This window comes from Giraffa tippelskirchi, chromosome 1 (assembly GCF_054371585.1).
Source record: "Giraffa tippelskirchi isolate mGirTip1 chromosome 1, T2T-mGirTip1v1.2.pri, whole genome shotgun sequence".
Classification (NCBI taxonomy): Eukaryota; Metazoa; Chordata; class Mammalia; order Artiodactyla; family Giraffidae; genus Giraffa; species Giraffa tippelskirchi.
This window is the reverse complement of record NC_137275.1, coordinates 145,322,548-145,336,042: the sequence shown is the minus strand read 5'-3', so window position 1 is coordinate 145,336,042 and position 13,495 is coordinate 145,322,548. Positions and strand designations below refer to the sequence as shown.

Genomic DNA, 13,495 nt, shown 5'->3' with positions numbered 1-13,495 from the left:
GGTTTCTTTTTTGTTATATTCACTAGTTTCTTCTATTTTTCAGATTCCACATATAAGTGATATCATACAGTATTTGTCTTTCTCTGTCTGACTTAAACACTTAGCATAATACCCTCCAAGTCCATCTCTGTTGTTTTATTGCTTCAAATGATGTGTCTTGATGTGGATCTCTTTGGGTTCATTTTGTGTGGGAATTTCTTCAATTTCAGGACGTTTTCAGCCGTAATTTCACCAAATATGTTTGTAACCCTTTCCTCTCTCTTCTCCTTCTGAAAATGAATGAAAATGAAAGTGTTAGTCACTCAGTCGTGTCCGACTCTTTGCAACCATGGACTGTAGCCCACCAGGCTCCTCTGTCCATGGAATTCTCCAGGCAAGAATACTGGAGTGGGTAGCCATTCCCTTCTCCAGGGATTGAACCTGGGTCTCCTGCATTGCAGGCAGATTCTTTACCATCTGAGCCACGAGAAAAGCCCATATCCAATATAAATAAAAATTTTAATTAATTTTAAAAATAGATAAGAAGGACCTATAGTACAGGGAGCTATATTCAATATCTTGTAACAACCTATGATGAAAATATGAAAGATACATATACAACACATATGAATCATTTTGCTATATACCAGAAGCACAACACTGTAATTTTTAAAATTATATTAAAAAGTGAGTCACTTGTAGATAGATTGCCAATCTGTGCCTTTTGATTGGAGAGGTTTGTTTTCTCCATTTAAAATAATTACTGATAAGGAAGAACTTACTTTTGAGAGGTTTGTTTTCTCCGTTTAAAATAATTACTGATAAGGAAGAACTTACTTTTGCCACTGTTATTTGTCTTAGGTGCCTTATAGCTTCTCCTACTCATTAATTTCATTACTGCCTTTTTTTATGTTTAGGTGATGTTTTTGATTCCTTTTTTGTTGTTGTTAGAATATAGTCTACAAATATTTAATTTGTCGTTGCTCTTGGACTTATATATAACAATCTAATTTTGATTTATAGCAACTTTAAGCACACACAAACTATTCCTTTAGAACCTTTCCCCTTTATGTTAATAATATAAAAGTTACATCTTTATATATTGTATATCAACTCCTTTAGAACCTTTCCCCTTTATGTTAATAATATAAAAGTTACATCTTTATATATTGTATATCAACTGACAGATTTATAATCATTTTTAACGCATTTTGTCATTTAAATCCTATAGAAAATAAAAAGTGTAGTTACATAGCAAAAGTATAATACCAATTTTTATATTTCAACATGTATTTATATTTGCTGGCCATGTCATGGTTTAGAGTTACTATCTCACACCTTTTCATTTTAACCTAAGGGTCTCTCATGTATCTTACATGGTTAATGAACTCCCTCTGATCTTATTTGGGAATATCTTAAGTTTACCCTCATTTTTGAATGACAGCTTCACTGGATATAGAATTCTAAGTACACAGTCTTTTTTTTTTCTTTCAGCACTTTAAAGATATAACTCTATTACCTTCAGGCCTGCAGGGTTTCTGCTGAGAAATCATCTGCTAAGCTTGTTGAGAGGATCCCTTAAACCTGATGAGTCTATCTTGTCGATTTCAAAATTCTTCGTAAGACAGTTTGATTATAATGTCTCAGGTTTGTAGTTTTCATCAAATTTGGGGATTTTTCAGCAATTATTTCTTCAAATGACTTCTCTGCCCCTTTCTCTCTCTCTCCTCCTTCTAGGACACATATAGATAGATAAAATCTGTATATGTTGGTCCCATTTTTTTTCATTTTCTTTCTTTGAGCTCCTAAGACTCCATAACATCAATTGAACTGTTTTCAGGCTTGCTAATTGTTTTTGCAGTCTCCTCAAACCTACTATAGAACTCTTCCAGTGAAATTTTCAATTCAGATAAGTAAGTGTTTTTTAGCTCCAAATCTATTTTTATAATTTCTGACTTAGTCAATATCCTCATTTTGTTCACATAACATTTTTCTGACTTCCTTTCTTTATTCATGTTTTGCTTTAGATCTCTGAACGTGTTTATGACAGTTGTGTTAAAGTCTTTAATACATGTGATGCTCTGTTTCTTTAGGGCTGGTTCTGCCACTTTACTTTCTTCCTTGAGTGGGCCATGACTTCCTATTTCTTTGAAGTGCTTATGACTTATTATGGGAAACTGGGCATTGAAAAAAACAGACATCCCTCCCAGTCTTTGAATACACTTTCTCTGCTGGGTGTTCTCTGAACCTAGGGATCGGCCTGAGATGAAAGCTTAAGGTCTTCTGAGGTCTTTTCTGAGCATATGTCTTACCTGGGCCTGCTTCTGACTTTCAGAATTCCTCTTTATATAGAGCTGCTCTTGAACGTCTTAATTTCCAAGATGGTGTCACCTCAGGTTGTCCTCGGGGCCCTAGGTAGTCTATTGCATCTGTGATCTCTTGCCCCAAGGGTCCATAGTCCCCTTGCAGCTTTCACACGGAGAGGATGGCACTTCTTGACACCTGAGTTAGAAGAGACAGAGACCAGTCCTTCAGGTTGCCTTCTGATAGGTTAGAACATTGCACACTGCAAATAGGATCTTCTCTGCTCCCTGCAGATGGTGGAAGAAAACTGGGCTGCTGCTAGCATATCTAGACCAAAACTGCCTTGCTGGGGTTTGGGCACTGGAAAAAACAGACATCCCTCCCAGTCTTTGAATACACTTTCTCTGTGCCTATGCACACCTTCACTGATGTCACTGGGTGTTCCCTCAAAACTCCACAATTTTTCCTAGTGTTTTGAAGACGGATTTTTCTTTATTGGGTATTTCTAAGTTGCTGTAGGCCTTTAACTTTTTCAGAATTCCTGTAAGATTAGTTCAGCCAGTTTCTGTGTGCAAATGAGGACTTAGAGCCACCTATCCTGCCATTTTGCTGACATCCTCACAATCAGGAATTCTTGAAGGAGTGCTGTCTCTCTGAGAGCCCTATTTCCTCCTCTCTTATTTGTATCTCTGTTCATTGCTGGTTTGACTTCAGTGCCAACTCCCACACTGAAACAGCCCTTTCCAGGATCACCAGTGCAGCCTATAAGTTCCACTGGGTACTGGCCACTTCTCTGTTCTTTTTGATGCATTTTGATTTTGATACCACTGACCCCTTTTCCTTTCTGGAAACTCCTTCACTGGTCTCTGTGAATACATTTTCTATGTTCTCCTTTTTTTCTCCTCTTCCTGCAGTTTAACTAGTGTCCCTTGAGGTTCTGCCCTAAGCCTTTTCTCCATCTCATGCTTTCCCTCCCCTTGGGTTATACTACTTGTGACTCCTAGCCACCACTTGTCTACTGATGACTTTAGAATGGATAGTGTTCAGTACAGCTCAACTTTTAAGTCACAGATCTATATACCCACCTGCTTAATGAACATACATATTTGCATATGTCACAAACATCTCATACAAAACATCTTCAAAACAAATTCTTACCTAGTTGTTCAGTCCTTAAACCTGAGACTCAGCTGGCTCCCTGTCTGTTACTCCTGAGAGTCAAGGCACCACTGAAGCCATGCGAATCATACTTCCATATCACCTCTCCATTTCCAATGCCTTCAGTTTGGTCAGCACACTTTGTTACCTAGATTTCTTTCTGCAGACTTTTCAACTCAATTACTATACTGCTGACAGAATAATCTTTTTAAAGAGTAACTCTGATCATGACACTCCCACTTAAGAACCATTTTAGGTGCCTCCCCTCCCCCACCCCAACAAAGTAGCATTCATAAGAAAATCCAAACTCCTCAGACAGCATACAGTATTTCTCATGATGTGGCTCATGTTTTACAGCCACATTTATAATTCTACCTCTCATATAATTCTCCTGTAAACATTCCAGGGCTGTTTTTGCCATCATTCCTTCACACATGCTTTTATGGAACACATTCCCTACCCGCGACAGGTGCCTCATAAATTTGTTGGATAAAAAGAGTAAAGTTGTATTATACATGAAGCCAGGTTGTTAGAACTGAGAAGGTGGTCTTAGTTCTACTTCGACTAAAACCAGCATGGTTTTCACAGACTTCAAAGAGATAGGAAAATGAAGGAATAGATCTTTGCATGACACTATTTCAAAAGAATTTTCTTGTCAGAAACTTACCATTTTCATTCTTACAGGAGAGGAATATGGAGGTTTGGTGGGAATCTATGGTTTGAAGCCAATCCAAACAATATCACCAATGCAAAAGATTTTAAGATCAAGAAGTTCCCTATTCTTTGCCTTAAGCCTTGTTACTGTTTAACATGAGGTTTATGGACCAATAATATTGGCATCACCTGAGAGCTTTGAGAAATTCAACAAAATGATAGAAAATATAAGAAGGTACCAAATAGAAGTCACAGAGCTGAAGAACACATTAACTGAAAATTATATTAGAGGTGTTCAACAACAGACTAGATGAAGCAAAGAAAGGATCAGTAAATGTGAAGTCAGGGCAGTAGAACTCATCCAATCAGAGCAGGAAAGAAAAGTTAAGCTAGATTAAAGGGCTTGCATTATATAGGTCCCAGAAAAAAAGGAGCAGAAATCCTGTTTTAAGATATAATACTGAAAAATTCCTTAAACCTGGGGAAAGAAACAGACATCTAGGCTCAGGAAACCCACAGGGTTCTAAATAAAATGAAGGCAAAGCAATCAGAAATAGTTCCACATATATATGATCAATTGATTTACAACAACGGAGCCAAGAACATACAATGGGGAAAGGACAGCCTCTTCAATAAGTGTAGTTTGGAAAATTGGACCACTACCCTACACCATATACAAAAATTAACTAAAAATGGAGTAAAGACTTGAATGTAAGCCCTGAAACCATAAAGTTCCTAGAAGAAAACATTGGTGGTATGCTTCTTAACATCACTGTTGGTGTTGATTTTTTTAAATCTAACACCAAAATCAAAAGTAACAAAAGCAAAAGTCAAACTACATCATACTTAAAGTTTCTGCACAGGAAAGTAAATATCAATGAAATGAAAAGATAACCAACTAAATGAGAAAATAGTTGCACATCATATATCCAATAGGGTTCAATATCCAAAATATATAAAGAACTGATATAATTCAATAGCAAAAAAAAAAAATTCAGTTTTAAATGAGCAGAAGATTTGAATATACATTTTTTTTCAAAGACATACAAATGGCCAAAAGGTACATTAAAAGGTGCTCAACATCAATTATCAGAGAAATACTAATCAGAAACACATTGAAATACAGCTTCATACCTGTCAGAATGGTTATTATTGAAAAGCCAAGAAGTAACAAGTGTTGGTGAGAATGTGGAAAAAAGGGAGGCCTCCTACACTGTTGGTGAGAAGGTAAACTGGAGCAGCCACTATGAAAAACAATATGAAGATTCCTCAAAAAATTAAAACTACCATATGATTCAGCAATTCCACTCCTGGGTATTTACCTAAAGAAAATGAAAATGCTAACTTGAAAATGTATCTGCACCTTCATGTTTTACTGCAGCATAATTTACAATAGCCAACATATAGAAACAACCTAAGTGTCCATTGTTGGCTGAATGGATAAAGACAACGTAGTGTATATGTGTAGTGTGTGTGTATATATATGTGTGTGTGTGTATACACACATCTTCTTTATATGTGTATACACACACACACACACACAATGGAATTTTATTCAGCTATAAAAAAGACTAAAATCTTGCCATTTGCGACAATATGGATGGACCTCAAGGGCATGCTAAGTTAAATAAGTCATACAGAGAAATAGTGGAGTAGGAAATGGCAACCCACTCCAGTATTCCTGCCTGGAAGATCCCATGGACAGAGGAGTCTGGTGGGCTACAGTCCATGGAGTCACAAAAATTACATGATGGCGCACGCACGCACGCACGCACTGAAAGATAAATACCATATGATCTCTCTTATATGTGGAATATAGTTTTTTTAAAAAGCAAGCTCACAGATACAGAGAATAGATTGGTGGTTGCCAGAGGCAGGGGGTGGAGTGTGGAAATAACGGGTGAGGAGGTCAAAGACTAAAAAGAAAAATTTTAAATAAAATAGGATTTCTGCTTGTAATTTTAAGGGTTAACAGCTCCTCTGTGAATCCCTAGGAGTCCAGATACTTTCAAATTAAGAGCCTTTGTTCTAAAATGACCTCCAAGGGGTATCTGTCCCCTTACCCTACTCAAATAGCAGATGTTGGCTAAGGGCCTGCTGCTTTCTCATTGTGCAGACATCACTGTTGGTGGGAATATTTACCATGATAGGCTGGCTCTGCCAACCCTGGGAAAAGCTTAACCATCTCCATGAGCATGTACTAACTATACACACTTAAGTCTACTTTTGTTCAGCCACCTTTGGTTTATCCTGGAGGAAATGAAACCAGAGAAAGGAAAGAAATGATCATTACTCTAATGAATTCAGCAAGAAAATAATAAACCAAATTACCCTCTGGACTGAAGGAGGGAAGGGGACCTTGTTTAGAGATATTCAGCTCTCAAGTTTACCACCACATCCCTAGTACATTGTGTCAAGTCAGCTTGCATATGGTTCATCTGGGAGGCGGCTGACATCTCTGACCACCTCCACACTACCATTAGCCATTTGCTCAGTGGTAAAGAATCCATGTGCCAATGCGGGAGACAAAGGTTCAATCCCTAGGTTGGGAAGATTCCCTGGAGGAGGAAATGGCAACCCACTCCAGTATTCTGGCTTGAGAAATCCAGTGGACAGAGGATCTTGGAGGGCTACAGTCCATGGGGTCACAAAAGAGTCAGACATGACTTAGCAACTAAACAGCACCAACAATGTGAGAATGCTCACAGAATTCAGCAGAGCTACCCATCCCATGTGGCACTAAGAAAAGGAAATGTGATGGATAACCTTTAAATTGGCCTAAAGAGAGGCAAAATCTGACGACCTCGAACAAGCCCCTGCACAGGGATCTTTTGCCCCACACAGCCAGGGCATGGCGGCCTGTCCCATGACTGGCTAACATGTATGTCACCTTTTTCTGCTTCCCAGTGCAACGGGCCTTGCATCGGGCCTCGCCTTGCTGTGCAGCACAGACAAGTCTTCTGCCAGACGCTGGATGGCATCACCCTACCATCGGAGCAGTGCAGCGCCCTTCCGAGGTAAGAGAAAGCCATGGACCACCCCTTCCCCAGCCCTTGTGTCAACAGTGTGGAAAGATGACAGTGAGTGAACGTGTCTCCTCCAACCTCCCACAGTCCCAGCGGTCAGACACTCTTCCCTTTCACCTCCCCCCCTCCAGACCACTGGACTCCTAATGGTAGACAGCTCAGGGTGGCCTCATGCTTACTGAACGGATCAGGCTGGGCTTTCCTCGTTCAGAGATGAGAGCACAAAGGGTGCTGTTCTTCTGAGGAGAATAGCTGGCACAAGCGACTGGCTCTGGCCTCAGGGTGGACAGGAGGTCAAGTCCACAAAGGGGGCACCAGACCCCAAGGGCTCCACCAGCCTCTCACTCTTGTCCACTTCCCTTTAGAAGTTACACTGAGACCCTTGTCTCCGGGTCTCCACCTACCATTCCTACCCAGCCCCCAGCCCCTCTCCTCCTTCCTTCCCTGGGGGCGTGAGGGCTCATCACCCCCCTCCCTAAGGTCCCAGGCCCTGAGTACAGCTCTGCCAGCCCCCAGCCTGGTGGAGCTCATTCTCAAATCATTCAGTGACAGAGACACTGCAGAGATGAGCAGATGGAGGCCCAGTTAGAGGAAGGGGTCTTCTGAGACCCTGCAGCCGTTCAGAAAAAGAGATCAGAACCCGGGGCAGGCAGCACTGGGAGTTCTTGATAGACGCCTGACATTCTTGGGTTTACAGCAGTGTGTTCACATCTGCCTCCCCGATCCGGCTTCCAGAGGTGCAGACCCTAACCCTGCCACTCCCACTCCCCTGGCACAGGCCTGTGAGCACCCAGAACTGCTGGTCAGAAGCCTGCAGCGTACACTGGAGGGTCAGCCTGTGGACCCTGTGCACGGCAACCTGCGGCAACTACGGTTTCCAGTCCCGGCGCGTGGAGTGCGTGCACGCCCGCACCAACAAGGCAGTGCCTGACCACCTGTGCTCCTGGGGACCTCGGCCCGCCAACTGGCAGCGCTGCAACATCACCCCCTGTGAAAACAGTATGTTCCAACCCTATAGAGCCATCTGCAAACTCCCCACCAGGCGTTGGGTGCAGCGGGCAGTCCCAGGGACCGAGCCTGAACACAGGGCAGTAGTCCCACCTTCCCAGGGATCCTGAGCCCGGGCCGGAGTCAGGTATTTCAGAGGGGTGCATGCAGGCAAACAAAGATGTGTGCGAGGATGTGTACACATGTGTCTAGGCCACAAAGGATGGCTGGGTGTGGCCCAAGGGCTCCATACTGGCCCCTGAGAGAGCCAGGTGCATTTGGCTAAGTGCTGGATGAAATCAGCCTCCAGCTCACCTATAGGAGTTTGGCTGCAGGTACTGCCCTGGTGGTGTAGACGGTAAAGAGTCTGCCTGCAATGCAGGAGACCAGGGTTCCATCCCTGGGTCAGAAAGATCCCCTGAAGAAGGGAATGACAACCCACTCCAGTATTTTTGTCTGGAAAATTCCATGGACAGAGGAGCCTGGGGCCTGGCAGGCTACAGTCAATGGGGTCACAAAGAGTTGGACATGACTGACTAATACACACACACACACACAGACACTCAGAGAGGACAACTAAACAGTGGCTCTTGGGGAGAAAGCACTGTTTATACCTAAGCAGCAAACAGAGCTCCTCCCGCTCAGCCAACACTGCAGCCCTCATGGCTCTGCTTCTCACAGAACAAGGACCTGCTGACCTGTGCCCTCCTTCCCGCCCCGTGTGCACCAACCTGGTTGTGCAAGAGCCATACCCAGGGTCTGATACTCATTCCCTCCCTCAAGTCTAGAGCCTCCTCCTCAGCCCAACACCACATTTGTATCCCAGTTGGGTGGGGACCTATTTTTTCTTCCTTTGGACCCAAAATACATTGGAGGTGCTTCCTCCCAGGGACAGAGACAAAGCATGAGGCAAAGAATAGGAAATTTTTAAGTCTTGCTGTGCAGTTTCTCCTCAGTCAGGGCCTCACTGAGTCTGATTCCCCATGCTGAAGAGATACCCTCTAGATAGACAGTCCCATTGCTTCTTCTACACAAGCAGGTATTGCCTATGTCCTCTTGTGTGGTGCTGCCTCATCTTTGCCAGCTCCCACACTCAGGACCCCTGTTTTCCATGAAAATAGTTCAGACTTACGGCGTAGCCCCAGTCCACATCAGTATTGAAGAACCACATAGTCTGTGCCAGTACTGAACTAGGACGCCACAGTGTAGGTAAAGAGTACAGAGGCTGGCGGGAGATTACAGCAAACAAAGCTTCACAGGGAAGGAAAGATTCACATTTCAGGGGATAAGGCCACCACAGGCAGGCCTCACTTGCATGCCCCACCAGCCATGAAGTGGAGCATAACTTAGTCCTTTTCTGGGAACCATCTCAAGGAGGAAGAGCTTTAGGTACTCAAATGCCATGGGAAAAGCGCACTTTGCCTAGGAGGTGAGGCAGTTCCGACCACCCTCAGGAAGGAAGGGGGCTGTCAGAAAGGCCGCAGAGCCCCAGCATTTGGTGTCCAGCTGCAGCCTGGGGAGCAGATGGCCAAGCTCTGCCAGAGCAAGGCCAGTTCAGAGGTGCCGGACAGCCGTGGCCCTTCCAGCACAAGAGTCTGACCCCAGAAGGCACCTGGTGGCCACGGCCATGACCGAGTCTGTGTTTCACATCTCCTTTCTGTCCCCTTTCCCAGCGGAATGCAGAGACACCACCAGATACTGTGAGAAGGTGAAACAGCTGAAACTCTGCCAACTCAACCAGTTCAAATCTCGCTGCTGTGGAACCTGTGGCAAAGCATGAAGACAGGGCGAGGCGAGAACACTACCCTGGCTGCACAGAGGACTCGTGCAACCACCTTGGACAGAACTTCAGTTTTCTTCGATTTATTTATTTATTTGCCCCTCCCCACCCCTGCATACACAACCCTCCTCAACCTCCTTCCTTGCCTCCTCCCCAGATGTGATGCCCCTGGCATGTCTTCTCTCAGTTGGCTGGAGGACAGAATGAGGGGACAGGACAAGGACGGAGGCCTGAAGGAGGCTGCAGAGCAGAACGGGCCAGACAGCAGAGCCCCCTGGCCAGCCGGCTCCCTCCCAAACCTGGGTCCCAGAGAGACCCAGGAAGAAGCCAGCATAGCCCCCGGGACAGCAGGGAGCCAGAGCCAACAGCAGACGAGAGAGTGGGGCAGAAGGGTGGGTGCCTGAGAGTTTGTAAAGCATTGGTATTGACTCTGGACAACCAAGGCATCTCTCCTGGCCAGGGATTGTCAAGACCAGGGAGGGGGGACACCAGCCATGCTAAAAGACCCAGCCCAGAACTCAGCTCTTCCGGGGGTGGGGGGCTCAGAGCAACAAGAACTCAAAACACTGTAGGGGTAAAGGGAAGCCAATCCAAGTAGCTGAAGTGCATGGTGATGCAGAAAATGAAGTAGGGAGAGCAGGGACAGAAGCACAAAGAAAGTGGTGTGTGTTCCTGAGAGAATGGGACAGCCGGGAATGAGCAGGAAGCTGGTGAGGTTCTGAACCCCAAGCCCACATGCCTGGTGGACCTCTGTGGGGTCAGGGGAGGCTATGGGGCTCAGAGCTCTTTTGCCCTTGGGCCCAGGCTGCATGCAGGAGCCATCCCCTCCCTAGGGTGGAGAGGAGTCCCGGAGGTAGCTATGTGAACTATCTGCCCACACCCCCAGGGCAAAGCTGGTGAGACAGTAGGGCCTAGCTGTGCAGTCACGCCACCCCTGGCGTCTCTAAATCAAGAGTCCCCCAGCCCAGAACTAACTGCTGACACAGGCCAAGGTGTTTTGATCATGAATAGACTGGGTTTCCTACCTATAAGGTTTTTAATGCTTCACTGAAGGGCCAGGGACTAGGGTCAACTTGTCAAAAACCAAGCCATTAATCAACTTGTCAGAGCATCCATCAGATCAGAGCAACCACTTCCTTCCAGAGCTGACCAGGTGATGGGTGGGACCACAGCCCTATGACAGCTGCCCCTGTATTCAGACAAGAGGTGTGGGTGGGGCCAGGGGGCACAGCAGCAAAGCCGAAGGGTAACTAAAGCTTCCCAGAAGGTCCTTGAAGGCTTTTCAACCATACCCTCCATACAGCAAAATATGATATAGTCTACCGGAATTAATATACCTCGGTTTTGCTAATTCAATATGGGCAAAGCAGCATACACACCTTAGTCATGCTATCAGCTATGGTAGAGAGGCTGTAGCAAGTCAAGCGGCAAAACTGAAAATCTGGGACATTTTGGCGAATTGCTCATTCAGCAGAGTGGTTTTGGGCGAGTGAGTTTGGTCTGCCCCCCCCCCCCAATGGCCACCATTTAGTAGCAGCTGGAGCAGAGCAGGGTGGCCAGAGTCACTCACCCATCAAACAGACTGCCCCCCGCCACATATACAGACTCGCAAAATGCCACTCACCTCAGAGGCCACCACTGACATCAGGGCTGAGTTTTCCAGCCAACCTGGAGATAAAAGTTGGGGTGGGGGGAAGACAGTATGCTCTGTGTCCTCCCCAGGTGAGCTGTGGACAGTTAAGGTGGTTTCCTCACCATAGTAATGTGCTCTGAGAAATCATGTTACTAAAAATCAGTGTAATTTTTATTTAAAATAAAAGAGAATGTTTTCTATGTCTGTATATCTTTTGTGAATATTTATTAGGATTTCTTGTATAAAAAAGTGCAATATTAATAATTGTACATTGTCTTCCAGAAAAAAAATAAAATATTTGGGGGACTTTTTATTAACTTCCTGCAGTTGTGTTCCTGTAAACTCAGTGGCGATTATTGTATTGTTCCTATTTTTAGAAGAAGCTGATGTTTAACTCTGGATCCACCCACTGTGTACAGAATACATTGTAATAGTCGGCACGGGATGATGGGGCAATAAGAGGGAATTCGTCTGTGACACAACAGTCATGCATGGAATGCGGAAGACAGATTCCATACTGGTACTAACGCCAGTTCTTTCTAGTTCAATAGTTCTGGAAACCCAGTGGCCAATATTTACAGTTCCTGAACAGCGGAGGTCCTCTAGCTTGTCCACGTGTCATGTTGTAGCAGGTGAAGATGGCTTTCTGAGCGAGCCCAGAGGACCGAGCTTTGGGGTGGGAAACAGCATGCTCCTTGCATGAGATGAATGTACATTTACTGTTTGTTCTGTGAATCGTGACTCAGCAGCACCACAAGATTATTAGGGCTGCTGAAGAATGTGGGAGGAGGCACCTCCTCCTCTAAAACACAAAACTGTATTTATATTTTTTTTTGTACAGATAATACAGCTTATTTATTTAAATCTTGTCGTCCGAGTCTCTATTAAGCTCAGCCTTCCTATCTTGTTTTGGGCAGGAGGGGAGGGGGTGAGGCTGGTTCCCAGCCACTAATGTGAGTTTGGCCAAAATGGAAGAATTGCAGTTTTTGGCTTTGCCTAGAAAGCTGGGGGGCCCATGCCTGGAAGAGTCAGTCCTGTAAGTGAACCCAGAGGAGCTAAATATCCACAAATTGAGACGAGTGCTGCCTTTCACGATCAGCTCATTTACAGCCCTATGGATAGGTATACCTCAGAGAGATTTAGGATTTTGTTCCAGACCACTGCAATAAAGCCAATATCACAAAAAAAGGAATTCACATGATTTTTTTTGGTTTCCCAGTGCATATAAAAGTTATATTTATGCTATCCTATAGCATTATATCTTTAAAAACAATGTACACACCTTAATGAAAAATCCCTTTTGCTAGAAAATGCTAAAGATCACATGAGCCTTCAGCAACTCATAATAGCAACAAAGATCACTGATCACAGAGCACCATAACAAATAATGATAAAAGTTCCCAAACACTGTGAGAATTACCAAAATGTAACACAAAGATGCAAAGTGAGCAAATGTTTGAAAACTGGTGCCAACAGGCCTGCTCAGGGTGGGGTTGCCACAGACCTTCAATTTGTAAAACACAGAGTATCTGCAAATCACGATAGAGAAAAGCACAATAAAGCATGGTATGTCTGCAGAGGGAAGATGGGAGCCACAGCACCTTCAGGAAGAAGAGCAAGCACAGGCATCTCTGGGGTGTATGCAGACTCGGGTGCAGGAAGAGCCACTTCTGGTCAGGCTTCCTGCCTCCAGGGGCATGCAGTGACTACATGCTGAAATCCTGGGTGTACACCCTCATCAGGGCTCCCATCTAAAGATCATTACCACATTTCAATCCTCACATGAACCCTATGATTATCTCCACTGACTTATGGGTAGACAGAGGCCCAGAGAAGCCCAAGGTCACCCAGGATTCAAACCTGAGCAGTTTGGCTTTTTAGCCAGAGCCCTGCCCTTCTCCATGAGGCCGGCCCCAGCTCCTCTGTGCGAGAGCCCACATATGTGGCCACTCTGGTGTGGGCATCATTCTCTCC

General features: G+C 44.6%; 1 protein-coding gene across 3 annotated transcripts in view; it reads left to right on the top strand.

Moving 5' to 3' along the window:
• ADAMTSL1 (ADAMTS like 1) overlaps positions 1 to 12,385 on the top strand; it is a 479,878-nt gene extending 467,493 nt beyond the window's left edge. For all 3 annotated transcript variants that reach the window (XM_081499058.1, XM_081499072.1, XM_081499064.1), the window contains 3 exons: positions 7,003 to 7,112; positions 7,900 to 8,120; positions 9,782 to 12,385. In XM_081499058.1, the coding sequence (XP_081355184.1) occupies positions 7,003 to 7,112; positions 7,900 to 8,120; positions 9,782 to 9,888 (438 nt within the window). In that variant the 3' untranslated portion in view covers positions 9,889 to 12,385. The remainder of the gene's footprint in view (positions 1 to 7,002; positions 7,113 to 7,899; positions 8,121 to 9,781) is intronic.
• The last annotated feature ends 1,110 nt before the right edge of the window (positions 12,386 to 13,495 follow it).